Source organism: Gymnoscopelus microlampas (assembly GCF_963454915.1).
Source record: "Gymnoscopelus microlampas genome assembly, chromosome: 1".
NCBI lineage: Eukaryota > Metazoa > Chordata > Actinopteri > Myctophiformes > Myctophidae > Gymnoscopelus > Gymnoscopelus microlampas.
The window spans coordinates 31,647,312-31,665,064 of record NC_139962.1 but is presented as its reverse complement, the minus strand read 5'-3'; the positions used below and the strand labels follow the sequence as shown (position 1 = coordinate 31,665,064).

General features: G+C 41.6%; 1 protein-coding gene across 1 annotated transcript in view; it reads right to left on the bottom strand.

The window, feature by feature from the left end:
- The window catches only part of igdcc4 (immunoglobulin superfamily, DCC subclass, member 4), a 175,060-nt gene that overhangs the window by 49,588 nt on the left and 107,719 nt on the right, over window positions 1-17,753 (bottom strand). Inside the window, exon 5 of the mRNA XM_084084298.1 lies at window positions 1,816-1,953. Coding sequence (XP_083940424.1) covers window positions 1,816-1,953 — 138 coding nt within the window. The remainder of the gene's footprint in view (window positions 1-1,815; window positions 1,954-17,753) is intronic.

Here is a 17,753-nt window from a genome sequence, read left to right as displayed (position 1 = left end):
ACACACACACACACACACACACACACACACACACACACACACACACACACACACACACACACACACACACACACACACACACACACACACGTGTGTGTGTGAACAGCGTGTCATGTGTTGAGCTGGAGGTGAGGATTGAAGTAGTAGTGACCTTTTCCGTGTTAACGTCAAACCGAAACAAGTGAGAAATTAATGTATGCTGGATTAGATTTAGCAATGGTCGCATTTCATCTGACAAAACATTAGCTTAATTTGTTTACTTCTACACACTACTGAATTGACATTTCTATTTGATTAAAAGAGGAAGCAAGTTGGGCCCACGTGGGCCTAGATTTAATTTATATTCTCACCAGTCTAGAATTGGCAAAGGCAAATTAATCTGTAGGCTTGCTGCAGTATAAATATGCAAAAGGTTTAGAACTTGCCAATTTGATTTTGTTGTTATGAATAGGGAACATTTCGGCTCAATACTATACTGTTGATGGGAAAGGTGGTTCAGGGGTAAAGTGCCTGTCCACCAGAGTCTAGGCTAGGGGCTCCAATCCACTGCGGTGCATCAGGCTTGAACAGTGATGGAAGAAGTACTCACATTTTTCTACTTAAGTAAAAGTATCAATACCCTATTGTATTTTTGTTATTTACATTTTTAGCCCACCATTTTAACCCTATTTTTTCACCCAGTGCCAATGCCTAAGCTTGTAATCCTGGGCGCTACTCTCCCTCTGCCAGCCCGTGGGAGAGCCCCTAACTAAGCTCATGCTTTCTTCAACGCATGAGGAGTTACCAGTCCGCTGCTTATCACCTGACAGGGGGGAGTTTCCCCGGTTGGATGCAGCGCATGGAAGGAACACATTATTCCAACCAGTTCCTTTCCCCTCCATCAGGCGCCCTGGCTGACCAGGGGCCACCGTGTCCCCCTAGTTCAGTATTGAGACCAGGATTACTTTTTTTTTTGGTGAGGGTACTACCTACAGAAAGGCCCTTTCGCCAACCCCACCTAGGGATGATGCAGAGGAGAGAACACGCCCCCCAGCGGGAATCGAACCCAGGAACTTCTAACTGTGAGGCGACAGCACTACCGACTGCGCCACCGTGTCCCCCTAGTTCAGTTCAGTTCGGTATTCAAATTTAACTTGAGTAAAAGTACAAAAGTACTTATCGTGCAGAATGTTCCATTTCACTTTTGTTCAAGTTTTCAAATGTATAACAATCCTTTGAAAATAGAATAAAAAGCTAAGCGACGCAAAGCGACGCAAAGCGACGTGTTGTTGTGAGCTTGTAGATCGTCTTGTAGATCGTCTAAATTCAAATTGCCAAAGTATAGGTCTGAAATGGTTTTGTAATAACAATCCAAATCTACAAAGCAACTAGTAACTCAAGTTTTCAAATAATTATAGTGGAGTAAAAGTACAATATTTGCCTTTGAGATGTAGTGGAGTAGAAGTGAAATTATATTAAAAAATTGGAAGTACTCCAGTGAAGTAAAAATACCTCAAAATTGTACTTAAGTACAGTACTTGAGTATACTTACTTTCCACCACTGGTCTTGAATGAGAGTCAGTGGTAGAAGAAGGGACAGCTCCAAGGTTGGGAACCACTATTTTACACCCATAGTGCATCACTGCAGCAGTATCACATTCTCACACACGCAACACTTTGCCATAGCCTTTATTTACAGGCATTGGAGGTGTTTCTTCTCATCTCTCGTGAATCGCCACCACAAGGCCGATTTGGTGTGCACAAGACTGTCAGACAGACAGAGAGGAAGAGAGAAGAAGAGGTGGAGGGAAAGAGTAGTATGCTAGCCAGCCATACCTTGCCTGCTCCAGGACACCAGAGGCTTGGGTTGACCTTGTGCCATGCACTCCATCACAGCCGGACGGCCCAGGACTACAGTGGCGTTCTGAGGCGGTGCCACAATCACTACTTTGTTCAGGGCTTGTGTGGTAGAACCTGCAGATGGAAAAGCACTTGGATCAGTTAAGTTGGTAGTAGACAAAATATTAAACAGGCTCATGGTGACCAACCTGGCTTCTCTATGTTGGGCCATCATACGTCATTGTAGTCGAAGAAAGAAAAAAAAAAAGAAAACACTTGGAAAACAGTGGAAATAGTGAATATTTCCGATGTTCGTCATAAAACGGAAAGTCCGCGGTTCGCATCCCGGCCCCAGCTATGTGTCGAAGGGTCGTTGAGCAATACACTAACCAACCAAGGACGCAGATACATTTACACTGGAAAATTCCGGACATCATACAGCGGTGGTTCTCAAACGTTTTCATGTCAAGGACCCCCAAAATTATATGCAATTTGCCGCGGAACACCATCTCAAAATATGTTGTGCCAGGGACCCCCAGAATAGAACATTTGTGTTAAAAAATGCAAAATGACAACTACTTTTTGAGAATTGTTTTAAAAATTGAAAAGATAGCAGATGTACAATAAAGTGATGCACAGTGACCTTGTAGATCTGCTATTTTTCAATAGCCAACGTATACATGGATAAAGTGGTTTAAATGATTGTTATGCTGTATTAACACATTTTGCTGGAACCCCCTCTCCACCAAGGACCCCTGGGGTCCCCGGACCAGACTTTGAAAACCACTGTTTTAAGGTGAACGATAACACCTCAGACAAACTAAAACATGTGACACAACAATACAATGACTCAACAAGGACTGACTGGCTGATTACAAATCAGATACAGCTGGGGCAAACATAGAACCAGGAAAACTGGACCAGGAAACAAACATAGAAATACAAGACCTAGACCAGGGGTCTTCAATAGGGGGGTTCGGGACCCCTAGGGGGTCCTCAGAGATACTGCAGGGGGTCCGCCAAATCTTTGTGTGATAGGGACTTTTTTTTCACATTAACCACTTGAACCCTCGCATCCCTATTCTGGGAGTATTAGATATGTAGAAGCTCACAACGCGCTGTTTTCGGTGAAGAGGTTTGTACAGGGGAAACAAGAGCAGACCAACAACCGAGCCAACGGTCAAGTTTACAAATATTGAGGGTTTAATTCACTGCCTGAATTATTTCTGGCCGCGTTTGCCCACTGCCAAGATTTTTCATTGAAAAAAAAAAGTACTCAGGAGCCGAGATACAGAATGTTTAAGTTTTAAGTTAACAAGGAAGTGGATGGGAGAAAAATCATATCTCCTTGGTCTTTGGGTCAAATAAAAAAAAATTGTTTCCAAAAGTTGTTTTAGTTGTTCTAGGCAGGCATGGCTTATGGGACAGAAGTCGTTTTAGTCGTTCTAGGCAGGGAATGAGTCAAGTGGTTAAATGTCTGAAAACACACATTTAACATGAATCCAATATGTAGGGGGGGGGGGGGGGGGGGGTCCCTGCTTCATCTCTCTCTCTCAGCTAAGGGGTCCTTAACCTGAAAAATGTTGAAGACCCCTGACCTAGACAATGAGATCGATCAATGAGAGTGTGTCAGTCCTGTCATGCACATGGCTAGAAGATGATAGACGTGTGGCCGTGGCGACTGACACCTAACAGTACAGGGATGAGCTGCACTTTAACCACTTAACCCTATTAGAGATGGCAATAGCGCTTTTATCCAGTGTACTACATTTTTTTTACTTAAGTAAAAGTATCAATACCACAACGTAGAAATACATTTCAAATAGCCAAAGTATATACTGTAGGACTGAAGTGGTTAAAATCTACAAAGTAACTAAGGTTTTCAAATAATTGTACTGGAGTAAAAAGTACAATATTTTCCTCTGAGATGTAGTGGAGTAGAAGTAAAAGTATTGAAAATTGGAAATACTCCTGTAAAGTAAAAAATACCTCAAAATTGTACAGTACACGAGTAAATGTACAGTTACTTTACACCACTGATTTTATCCAAAGCACTTTACAATGTGCATTACATTCACACACACACACACACACACACACACACACACACACACACACACACACACACACACACACACACACACACACACACACACACACACACACACACACACACACACAGCAGAGGAAACCACGCAAAGCACCAACCAACCTGCTCAACAGGAGCATTTGGGCTTCGGTTCAGTGTCTTGCTCAAGGACACTTTGGTGGTGAGTTAAGTGGTGTAATTTTCTAGTGAATTGCCATTCGGTGCTCCTGCTGCATACATTTGTAGTTACTGTATAGAAGGGAGGTCAATCTCTCTCAATCACAGGGTTAACCCATTCAATCCAGGAGCACACAATGTTTTCACACTTTTTACTCAAATCTTTGCTTCTGGGGATTCTATGTCTTCTAACATTTTTTTTGTTGCTATAATATCAGTGGTTCTCAAACTTTTTCATGTCAAGGACCCCTAAATTGATATGTTATTTGGCCACGGACCCCCATCTCAAAATATGTTTGCTTTAAAAAAAATAGCAGCAAGCAATATAAGTGCCGCGCAACAAGCTTGTACAGTATATCTGCTATTTTTGAATAGCCCAAAGAAATCTAAAATGACACAGAATCTATGGGTTAACTACGGACAAAGTTGTTTCCTCTCCTGCATGTAAACAGTGAGTTGATGCTGAAAGGCTGTGAAAGGATGTGCTACGTACACGCTTGTTTGACCATGGGTATACAATTGCAAAACATAAGCAGTGACCCGATTGACCTCTTAAATAGTAAAGTTGGTGTAAACAAGACTGTGAGAAACTGGTGGAAAATCCTTTTTTCTCCATATAGTTTCGAAACTATATTAGTATACAGTATATCGTTGTCAGACAGAAACCTTGTACGGTATCTCCATATTTCATTTAAAAAATATATTTTTCATGAATTAAATCTTTACTTGGTCTTACAGTGTCACACAAAAGTAGCAAAAATAGCCAATCTACTAGCTGTGAGCTTGTAGATCTGCTATTTTTGAAAATGTTTAAAGCAAAAGGGGTTAAGCATGTCTGTGGGTTTTATAAATATTTGTATAAATATTGATCATCTGTGATATCTCTGTCTTGACAAACCAACAAATATTCACACTCTCAGTTGCCTATTATTAAAGCATCTCACCCTTTCTATCTATCTCAACGCAACAAAGTGGACACACATCGTTACTAATTTGCTCAGTGCTGCTACTGCTGCCCAAACATATCTGACCTCCAGGCAAAAGTCGCTGTGTGACACATTGTATGCTTGCAGATCAGATATGTTTGCGTCAGTGAAAGTGAAAGTAAACGGCAAGGCTGTGCTTGGAGAGAGAGGGAAAGAGAACGCACTTCATTTGTTTAACTTCTAAGCTACAGGGAAAGCAGCTGTAAAAACCTTTATTTTATTTCATTTCATTGGATTACTGAAGGAAAAAGACACCTAGAGTGGAATTGATGCAGGGTGAGTAGGTGAGTAGGGGGGCTTTGGCTGTCTATCAGGCATGTGTGCGTAATGTGCACCCGCTGCCACCCTAGACTTCCTTTTACCCTTAACTTAAGCGTTTGATGGAGGGATAATAATATATATAGGGATCATAATAAAATCATGATTGATACACCGAATTAACATGCACACTTTGGAGATTATATGGAACTTTTAATTATAACAATCGCTTGAGAAGTTAAAATACCGGTGTCCTTACAACCAAACATTTCTTTTTTGCAGTGAGTTCACCCCCAAAATGACTTTTTTTCTATCGATTACACACCCCATGAAGCCTTGAATTCATGGCGATGTTTTTGTCGCATTCCTAAGCCAATAATTTGATGACTGGCAGAGTCTCCGAGACTCAATGGAGACTCTTTGAGTCTCCTACCGAAGAGTAGTACAGAGTCCACGGGTCATCAAATTATTGGCTTAGGAATACGACAAAAACTAAAAAAACTCTAAACTCTAAAAGAATTCAAGGCTTCATGGGGTGTGTAATTGAAATAGAAAATAAGTATTTGTTTGGATGAACTATCCCTTTCAGTCAAGGGGCAAAATAGCCGATACCACATAGCACCATTAATTAACATAATGAACACACCAGGCATCAGATATGCTGGAGAGTCTTATGTGTTTGCGTTCAGCGCGACTTGCAAAATAGCGATTGCGCATAAGACGGCGGCGTTATGACTTAATTACAGCATAAGACCTGGAAATAACACGCATAATAGGGCTCACAGGTTTTATGCCCGACAGCGACAGTACGTTTGCTGTATATTACATCTCTCTCTCTCTCCCTCTCCCTCCCTCCCTCTCTCTCTCCCTCTCCCTCCCTCCCTCTCTCTCTCCACGCCTTCATCCTATACATTGCCGCCCTCCCTTTTCCCACACACATTTTTGCTTCAATCAATCTACGAGCTCACAACGTGTAACAAAGCGCAGACATTCTGAGCTTGTAGATCGGTTATTTTCTTATTTGTCTTTCTGTCCTTTGTACAATGACAGGCCACAGGGGACATGGTGAAGTGGTGGCACAGGAGGACGGTAGAGCAGCAGGATTGGATTTAACCCATTCAATCCGGGGACGCATCTCTGTCAAATTCATATAATTTTGGGGGTCCTTGACATGAAAAAGTTTGAGAACCACTGATATAGAAACTTACGTTTTCCCAAAAACTGTAGGATTTAGAAGACATTTGTAGAATCCCCCAGAAGCAAAAGATTTGAGTTACAAATGTTCACTTCAAAACTACATATTCAAAGATTTGCACAAGTTTTCATGATTTTTCAAAAGGTGCAGCGCTATGAGCTTGTAGATCTGCTATTTTTTAATAGCCAAATACATCTAAAAATGTCTTTCCCTGTCTAAATGGGTTAACGACAGGCTGGCTCTGGTTTATCCACCTGCTTATCAAGAAGAGCAGTGCTACACTGTCTCAGAACTTTATTGTCTGGATTATTCTCGCCTATTTCTTGAACACTGTAACAAACAACATTATTGTATTTGACAAGCTGAAAAAAAAAGAAATGGAAGAAAGAAAGGAAAAATATATAATAAATTGTGGTAAAGAAACCTCATATGTCCATGTTTTGTTTGATGTTTTTCCGCATGGAAGGAACACGTTATGCCAACCAGTTCCTTCCTTCCTTCCCTCCATCAGGCGACAGCGCTACCGACTGCGCTACTGTGCCCCGTAGTTACTTATTTTATACTTTGGCTATTCAAAAATAGCAGATATACAAGCTTGTAGATCTACTATACTTGAAACATATTGAACATTTGTGCAAATCTTTGAATATACAAAGCGAACATTTTCAACTCAAATCTTTGCTTCCGTAGGTCCCTGTAACAACTTATTTTAAGATGGGGGTCCGCGGCCAAATACATATAGTTTTGAGGGTCCTTGATATAGCAACATACGTTTTTCAGAAAACTGTTTTTAGAATCGGCCTCATAGGTCTTAATGGGTTAAAACAATAATTAGAACATAACAGTTTTGGACATATGAGGTTTCTCCACCATGACAGCGAGGTATTCCTAGACAGAGCAGCAGAGGCATGGCGGCTAGACGCATATATATATATATATATATATATATATATATATATATATGTATATATATATATATATATATATATATATAAATATATAATCTTCCTCTTTTTCTGAAATGAGAATTCTTCATAATGAGTACTTTTGCTACTTTAAATATATTGCGATGCCAATACGTTGTTCTTCCATCACAGGGGTGAGAAGAGGAGGCACTCATTTTCAAGCAGCATGTGCGTCAGTGCTTCCCTGGCGTATCTAAAGGTGTTGGAGCTGAGCTAATGCCGCGGCACAGCGCGCTCGCACACACACACACACACACACACACACACACACACACACACAGGCTCAGCAGCAGCAGCAGCAGCAGCAGACATTATGCTAATGATCCAGAGTATGCAGCCCCGGGATTCTGTAAACACATTATAAATTAATCATTGAGATTACATACGGCACTCGCTCGGTTATGCATGAGCCTTTAAGTGGGTCAGTCTGCCTTCGCGGAGAGGAGGACTATACGCCACGAGGCGTGTCCGTCAGTCTGTACGTCCACCTGTCCTTCCGTACCATAGACATATAAAAGGTAGACGCCTCCTCCGGCTCTGAGGCGTCTGTATCTCGGGAAGCGCACCAGCTTCCGCCCTCCCTTGGGAAGTTTCCGCGTTTGTCACAGAAGGGGATGTTCGGTAGGCCAATCAGAGGCCTACCAAACTCCCCCCCCCCTTCTGTGACGCACGCGGCGGAAGCAATACACGGTATTGCGATACAGGTCGCTCCAATGAACTGCAGAGGCCAATGAGGTGTCTAGGTTTCTATATCTATGGTCCGTACGCCGTTGTTTGAGTACGCGGGTGTGGCGCGTGAGGGAGGGACTGGCGAGAACGAAGGGAGCGAACCGGAGACGAGGGGGAGGAGAACCAGGAAGAGTAACGATTGAAGCCAATGTATGTGGGGAGAAAAAGGGATGCCGTAATGTAAAGCAGTGGTTCTCAAAGTGAGGTCCGGGGAACCCCAGAGGGTCCTTGAGGGGGTTCCAGAGGGGTCCCCAGCAAAATGTGTTTATACAGCATCAAAATCAGTTTAACCCATTGAGACCTGAAGCCGATTCTACATGTCTCCTAAATCTCAACAGTATTCTGAAAAAAGTATGTTTCTATATCAGTGGTGCTCAATCTTTTTCATGTGAAGGACCCCCAAAATGATGTGTATTTGGCCGTGGACCCCCAAAAATAGCAGATCTACAAGCTCGTAGCGCGGCACTCGGTGCCGCGCTATGAGCTTGTATATCTGCTATTTTTGAATAGCCCAAAGTGTAAAATAACGCTTTTTTAGCTCAAATCTAAAAATGACACAGTTCCAGGTCTTAATGGGTTAACCACTTTAACCCTATTGCATACAGCACTTCGGCTAAATACATTTAAAAAGCAGCTGATTTACAGTTTATATTTTAAACATAATTCACACAGACCTTCAATTATGGCGGTCACTCCCTGGCACTAAAATCTTTTCAAATCCACGCGGTCAAATACACACAGTCTGTATACATTTGGGGGGTCCTTGACATGAATAATAATTCTGAGAAACCGCTGATGCAAAAGGATGAATGCGTGGAGAGAGAGAGAGAGAGAGAGAGAGAGAGAGAGAGAGAGAGAGAGAGAGAGAGAGAGAGAGAGAGAGAGAGGGGGGGGGGACAGGCGGACATACGGATGGATGAGAGCTGTGCGAGAGGAATGGAGGAGAAATGATTGAAGCAAAAATGTGCGAGGGAAAACGGAGGGCGGTAATGTAAAGGATGAAGGCGTGGAGAGAGAGAGGGAGAGGGAGGGAGAGAGAGAGAGGGAGGGAGGGAGAGGGACTTTGAGGTGAACATATTTTCCCAGTGTTGTGAGCATGAACCTGATGCCCCCTTCAGCATCATTCTGTCAGTTAGCGTGGAACGGGGCGGGGGGGGGTTGAAGGCATTCTATTCATAGAGCACTATAGAACTGAGAGACAAGTGAATTGACGGCATTGGATCTGACATCTATTTAGCCAATTGAAGCCCTAGTTTTCCCAAAAAAAGGGGGCGAAAACAGCCGATCGACAAGCTCACAGCGCATGGCACCGGCGCGCTGTGAGCTTGTCGATCGGCTGTTTTAGCTATTTCATTTGCAATTTGTTGGTAGAGGAGCTGAGAGAAGTGAATTGATGCCATTGGATCTGACGTTGTGTTTGATGTGTTGGTCCATGAAAGGGCTTGGAGAGGTTTCTTTTGCTCTTGGCAGTAGGTCTCTTTATAAGTCCACTCTATCACATATGGCCCTAGTTTTCTTCTTTTCTTTACTATTTTTACAAACATTCAACGGACTTATGTGAAACATCTATCAAGTACTTTTCTTTCTTTCTTTTTTTCTGTGAAAAACTAAAACTGAATCGAATTCAATACTGTGTGTGTGTGTGTGTGTGTGTGGGGGGGGGGGGGGGGAGGGCTCAAGTTAGGAAAACAGGAACATAATTATGGTTGAAGCGATTGTGGGAAAAGACTGCCATTACATAGGTGCATGTTATGTTATGGACTGGGTGTCTGTATGGCTGTACACCTGTGTGTGTGTGTGTGTGTGTGTGTGTGTGTGTGTGTGTGATTAGACAGCCTAGGGATACACAAACAATCCTTCATCTGTGTTTTCTTGCTTGTCCACAGAGTAAAGGCATTTTGGCCCTGTCTGGCTTTGTGTCCAGGCAACACACTCCACACAACCCTGAGGCCTCTCTCTCTCTCTCTCTCTCTCTCTCTCTCTCTCTCTCTCTCTCTCTCTCTCTCTCTCTCTCTCTCTCTCTCTCTCTCTCTCTCTCTCTCTCTCTCTCTCTCTCTCTCTCTCTCTCTCTCTCTCTCTCTCTCTCTCTCTCTCTCTCTCTCTCTCTCTCTCTCTCTCTCTCTCTCTCTCTCTCTCTCTCTCTCTCTCTCTCTCTCTCTCTCTCATTTTAATCAAAAAAGCTTTTTCTTCGGTATGAAAGTTTCATGAACAATGCTATCAAAGCGTCTAAGTACAATAAAAAATGATGCGTAACAAAGAACAATAGATCAAAAGCAGTGTGTGTGCGTGCGTGCATTTTGTAAGAGACACAGCGGATTCATACCACGGCCATTGAAAGTGTATTGGTCACTCCAGACACTATAGTGTAGAAACTATAGGTGGAAGATGTACTTCGATTTCTTTTTTTTTAAACTTAAACACAAGTAGCAATACCACAATGTAGACCAGAGATGCAAGCAGCACTCCCTCAGCGAGCTCCACAGAAGGAGTCTGTGTGAGTGAAATCTAGGGGTGCAACTGTTCAGTTAGCCATGGCGAGTGATCAAGTGTGTTCTCTCTCTCCTCTCCAAGTTTGTTGTCCGTATTATAAATAACGGTAACGTTAAGCTGATGCGCATCTCTCTCTGGTAGTCTGTCTGTGTTGTCAACCAAGCTGGGCAGTGCATGCATGCTATGTTCTGTGACTTTGTGCCGGACAAAAGTGAGAGTGAATAGTATTTAGTACGGTCGATAAACCACGTTGCTCGTCGGTCGGGTCTGTGGAAGAGAGGAAGAGGGAGAGAGAGCTGTTTCTATGTGCCCCTCCCCTCCTGTTTTTTGTTGTTCTCAGAATTGTTCATAGATAATACTAACGTTCTTCTATTTCTACATTCTTGATGATTAAATGCATAATTTGATGTGGAAACAGTAGCCCTTATGCTGTTATTTGACCTAGCGTTCTGGGGCTACTTTATGGTTAAAAATGAGGCTGTAGTATGATCAAGTAGTGCGTTCATTTATGAAAAAACACTAAAAGTTAAAATATGGAGATAAGAGGTTTCTGCCCGCCAGCAATGGCCTGGGGACACACACACATTCAATGACATTTTGTGTGCACTCATGTTCAGTATTTGATTTGACACATTGAGGACATATCTTAGCTTTTCAGAAGAGCCCTGTTCTCAAAATTCAGACGGCACAGGACTAAAATGCAATTACAGTAGGAAAGCAGATGGCCCTGAACTCGTTTGTACAGCTTCTACCAAGTAGTGCGCTGATGGAATGTCAATGGGTTTTTGCTGTTCTTTAACCACTTAAACCCTCTAGACTCAGTAAACTGGCTTTGAGTTGGCTCTGTACTAGCAATGTTTTTCTTTTCTTTTTGTCCTTCTTCTTTTCAGTCTACACCAATTCCACGAAACGAGAACTCAGCGAAGCATGCTGTGTAACGTATTGCATAGGTTTTATTTATTTTCTGTATTTTTATTTTGAAAGAAAACACTCCCGCACTCTAAGGCCTTAGATAACCTGATTTTGTTTTATTCCCATTTCTTGCATTTAAAGACAGCGTGCAGGAGTTTTTTTCTTTCAGTACGTTGGGGCCGTCGTCTGGTCTTCTCCTACGCACCTGTTGCCTTTGTAGTTGTGCAAAATACTTTTTATGTATTTCTATTTTGAAATTGAACTGGAGGATATGCTATATAATAATTCTGGATGTGTTTCTATACACTATGGCTCTGTTTCAGATAAGGTTCTCAGAACCTATAATTTGGGGCTCTGCTTGTGATCGGTGGTACTAACCCTGAGTTCTGAGAACACACAAACTCAGAACCTGTATACTTTCAATACATTTGTAGCAAGTCAAATTGATACAAAGCTTTCGCACACCCAGATTACCCCCCCCCCCCCACCCCCTCCCCATTTGAAAATGTTTCGTGCCAGGGACCCCCAAAAGAGAGGATTTGTGTTCAAAATTAAAAAAATATTCTAGATTTTTCAAACATATAAAAAAATAACAGATGTATGAGCTTGGAGATCTGCTATTTTAGAGAACTACTGTTCTAAACTACAGTTCTAAATCCTACGAGCTATCTGAAAAACCAATTATGTTGCTATATATATATATATATATATATATATATATATATATATATATATATATATATATATATATACATATATATATATATATATGTGTATATATATATTCAAGAGTCCAATGAGGATCTGAATTCATACAGTCTGCTGCCTGCCTGCTTGGACCACAATCACACCAACTGACACAACATGATAGATGTCTCCAAATGCACACAAACCCGCCTTATGTTACGCTTGTCTGTTTCACTGAGGTATGAATCCCTCAAGTTAGAAACAAATTTGAGCATATTTTGTTTTTACGCATGGATAAATGTGAGTATCCAGTAAAAACTGTTGACATACAGAGAATTAAGGCATAATATGGATATTGTCTCTGTGGATATGTCCAAAACAGTTGCTTTGCACGATTAAAATTCAAAAGCATCAAAAGTAGCAGATCCACAAGCTCGAAACGCTTGTGGATCTGCTACTTTTGATGCTTTTGTGTGACGTTGTAGTATGATCAAGTAGGGCGTTTGAATATTATGGAGATAAGAGGTTTCTGCCCTACAGCGACGATATACTAGTAGGTTTATCCTTTATAAAAATACTTGGACTGATTGGACAGCTACTAATTATGATCACACATACTGCCAGGACTTACTTGGCTCATCATCAGAACATCCCTTGTTCGGAAAAGGGAGCAGACATAAGGAGAGTCCAGTGTACTCATACTCATACTCTGGTCCAGAGCGTTAGCGAGTTCTCTCTGACTTTCTGCCAGGAACTGTGCATTTCTCATAGACTGTAAAGTGCAATGTCTAAACCAGTAGTTCTCAAACTTCTTTGTGTCAAGGACCCCCAAATTGATATGTATTTGGCCACAGTATAACACTTTCTAGATACTCCCCCCGCCCCCTTTTTTTTAAATGGCAGATGTACAAGCTCGCAGTGTGGCACGATGTGGCGCACTGTGAGCTTGTATATCTGCTATTTTTGAATAGCCAACATATAAAATATGGATAAAGTGGTTATAATAATTGTGATGCTCTATTAAAAAAAAAATAGCTGGTGGAGGAGTTTGCATGTTCTCCCCGTGTTCCCTAGGGTAGATACCCTCACAAAAACTTGCAGTAATCCTGGTCACTATACTGCCTCCCCCTGGCCAACCGGGGCGCCTGATGGAGGGGAAAGGAACTGGTTGGAATAACGTGTTCCTTCCATGCGCTACAGTACGTCCAACCTCTCCCCTGTCAGGTGACAAGAAGGTCAGTAGGCTCTCATGCATTGAAGGAGGCATGAGCTGGCCCTGGCCTCCCTAGGTTGGCAGAGGGAAGGTAGTGCCCAGGATTACATAGACAATTGGCACAGGGTGTAAAAAATGGGGTTACAAAATCGTGGGATAAAAAAATAAAAAAATAGCTGGGGACCCCACTTTGAGAAAAAAATGGTCTAAACTGCCATGCAGCATTTTTCTTTTGACCAGATCGGTAGGTGGCGCAGTTGAGTGAATACAAGTTTCTCCGTCTGGTTATTTCTGTACTAAACATGGATTTTACATGAAAGGTGGGGTTTTGAGAGGCTTCCCACCACAGAGAATAGGCTTTCAACACCATTTAAACGCCTTTGTTTCGGTAAGCAGCGAAATTATAGTCTTATTTTTTTACTACAGTTTATACATCGTACTTTACAGTCTATGGGAAATATACCGTTCCTGGAAGAGTGTGTGAGAGAACTCACTGAACCAGAGCTACAGTACTCATAGGCCACTCATAGTCCTCATGCTCACAGGGTCTGCGAAATACAGCAGACTGAAAGCGTAACTTTAGCAAACATCCACCTGGTCCACCAAGCAGTCAGTTTATTTGGCGATTATGAACTAGGGCTTTAAACTGACATTGTTTACATTGAGACTAACTTGGATAAATAAAGGTGCATCAGAGTTGAGTTCCTTTGAGTTTCCTTTGCTCTGTGCAAAGTGTGTGTGATAAAATATACAGTGTCTGTAGTCTTACACATATCATATCTAAGACTACACATCCCTGCTATGTGTTTCTGTACTGTCAGACAGACATGACCGGGTGTAGCAAATTAAGCACCACAAGGCGTATCTACTAAGGAGCGCAATAAATCTTTACTGTGCGCTAAAAGTTTAGGAGCACAGCTGGCCCCACTTAGCCCACTGATTTACTATGACCTCCCATTCAAATCTCATCAAACGCAATTTACCAATTAGAATAACGGAGGCATTAATATGGATCCATATGTCAGTGGCTTGGACCACACACAGCCATGGACGTAGGAAGAGAAACATTTGATTTTCTAAATGAGGAAATAAACACAAAATATAGCTGCAAGCAGCGATAATACGGGGCCAGTGAATAGAGAGAGAGAGAGACATGGAAACGGAATAGATTGAAGAGAGAGAGAGAGTGACATGGAAACAATAGATTGATGAGAGAGAGAGATGGAAACATAATGGTTTGATTGGACATCTCAACCTACTGCCATTAACAGGATTCAAACTCTCAACCTTCAGACTAATAGGCTGCAACACTACCTATAGTGCTATAGCTTTGTCCAGGCTGATATTGTCTGTTGAAGATCATAAACTCTTGCCTTCTTTCATGAACCAAGCCCCTGTTTCACTAACACTAAGATCACTCGTTCACAAACCATTTACCAATGAAAAAATTGTACATCTCCTCAGAAACAAAACTAGTGAAAGTAGCCGATCTACAAGCTCACAAACCATGAAAAGTTGTGAGATTGTAGATCAGCTATTTTCAGAATGAAGTATGTCATACGTTGAAAAAACGTACTCTCAAATAAGCATTTCAGGTTATCTTTACCATTTGCACATGTATTCATTGATACAGTCATGTTGTTTGCAATTCAACTTAAATTAAGTCTGCATCAAGTGAGGCTTGAACTGGCAACCTTGAGATTGTGAGGCATTCATTTAAGGGAGACAAATAGCAAATAGCTGAAAAATCCTGGGTTTAAGTGTTTTTCAAACTGCTCAAAATTGCGGACAATCTAAGGGCGGAGCTTACTGGTCAAAGCGATAGATGTGTTCCTCATGAGTCAAGGCACAAGTGTAAGCAAGTTTCACGACTTTCGGCCAAACAAGGCATGACTTTTGCCTGTTTAAAATTTGCATTTTCAAAAAATTGCTATAGCGCCCCCCTTTGGCCAATTGGAGTGAGATTGGTTTCAGTGATATTTGGAATGACTCTCTACATTACTGCAACGTTTCAAAGAAATGTGAGTCTTGCATGTACAGTATGTGTTAGGGGCAGATGAATAATTTTCATAAAACTGCAATAGTTAAAATCTATCTCCTCCTGGGATTTTTGAGCAATCTGCACGAAACGTTTAACACTTGAACTTTGGACCACTGCCTACAAATATTTCCAACGGATTTTCCATAAGTGAAAAAATGCAGAAGTTAGGAGCCAATGACTGTTTTTCATATAATTCAAAATGGTGGGCGATCTAAAGGTCAGAGGTCAAAAGTCAGACCACGAAAGTTGTCGGGCATGAAGAGACGCATGTGTGTATCGAAGTTTCATGGTTGTAGGTCAAACAGGGCATGAGTTGTACCTGTTCAAAGTTGGCACTTTCAATTGAGTGCTATAGCGCCACCTTTGGACGAAAGATTGTGAGAATTATTTCTTGATTGTTTTTCATGACCATCTACCATATGGCCGAGTTTCGTAAAAAGCGACTGCACGGTTCAGCCAGAACTGCGAAAAGTGGCAGAAGAAGAAGAAGTGACAGAATACTGCCAATAACAATACGGTTCCAGAGCTGAGCTCTGGCCCCGTAATAAATTAAAAGGGGAGGACATATATGAATGGACACAATTAGACTTATCTAGCTGCCCATTCTAGGTCATCATTTATTTCCTCAAGTAACAACAATATGACTTGTAGCCTAGGCATTGGTTCTCAAACCTTTTCATGTCAAGGACCCCCAAATTGATATGTATTTAGCCAAAGACCCCCACCTGAAAATGGTTTGTGCCAGGGGCCCCTAGAAGAGAAGACTTGTATAAAAACAAAACAAATCAAAAATAGCAGATGTAGAAGCTTGCAGTGCGGCACAAAGTGACGCACAGCAAGCTTGTAGATCTGCTAGCCAACACATAAAATCATTGTGACGTTATGTTAACACATTTTGCTGGGGACCCCCTGGAACCCCCCCCCCCCCCCCCCCCACACGTAGATCAGCTATTTCCAGCATATTTGAAAGTATAAGATTATTAAAAATATCAGTAATTTCTTTAAGAAAGTTATTTGTCATATCTAACCCGTGCATTTTTTTTATTAGGAAGCCTAAATGGGAAAAGGGATATAAAGTTCCAATGCCAAAAACACAATTAAATTGTTAATGACAATTATTTGTGTGACAATTAATTGTCAGCTTAAATGTGTAATTGTGACAGCCCTAAGTACTGTATGTAATGGCCTGTATGATTTGATGGTGCCTCAGGGAACCTGATGCATGTTGAGATGGGTTGTACTATGTTCTAGTTATATGAACTCTGTGTAATGGTGAGGAGATGAGGGCAAGATTAATTGCCAGGTCTCACAATCACCTAACTGGGAAACATGCAATTACGATTTTCAACTATTTTCAATGAATTCTGCAGCCCCACTTTGCAGTTTTTTTTTTCATGTTCTGGTATCTGAAACAGACAGTACTGCATGTCTCTGATGGAATATTCTCTCTCCTTTGATGTCCTACCTCATCCAGCATGTCACTCCAGCTACTGTACTTCACCTTGGAGCAACAAACGTTCAGGGTACATGGACGCTTTCCAGTTTAGTAAAGGAGACAAAGTTATTCATTTGAATAGTTACCTCCAGTCTATGTTTAATTGTGTCACTCCTGAACCCTGGCATCCCTAATGTGGGCATGTCCTTATGGGTGAAAATGTTCTAGATTAAATATAAGGAAATGTAAAAAAAAAGAAAGAAATGCTGATCTAAAAGCTCAGCTATTTTCACAGCACAACGTGGTCATACAACAAAGTATATTTCAAGTGTAAGAGAACATAAACGTCTTGGTATCGGAAGGTCCCCGGTTTGATCTCCAGCGCCATCTCCATGCTGTGTGTCAAAAGTGTCCTTGAGCAATACAATGAACCGCTCCCGATCAGCAGGTGGGTGACATAGTTTCCTCCGCCGTCGGTGTGAATGTGTGCGTAATGCACATTGTAAAGCGCCTTGGAGAAACTATATACTATATACACTAAGTGCACCTAGATGCAAAACAAAACAAAAAAGTGTATTTTTATGCCTAAAGTCCCTAAAAGTTGGATTTAATTACTTCCTGTCAAACACAAACATACTGCATGATTATAGATAGATCATTATGAATATAAATGTGTAATTCCCATGGCTCACGTTCTTCCAAAACACTCCTGACGAGAGATAAATAGCTCTGCTGGTATGCTCAGCGTGCGACCATTG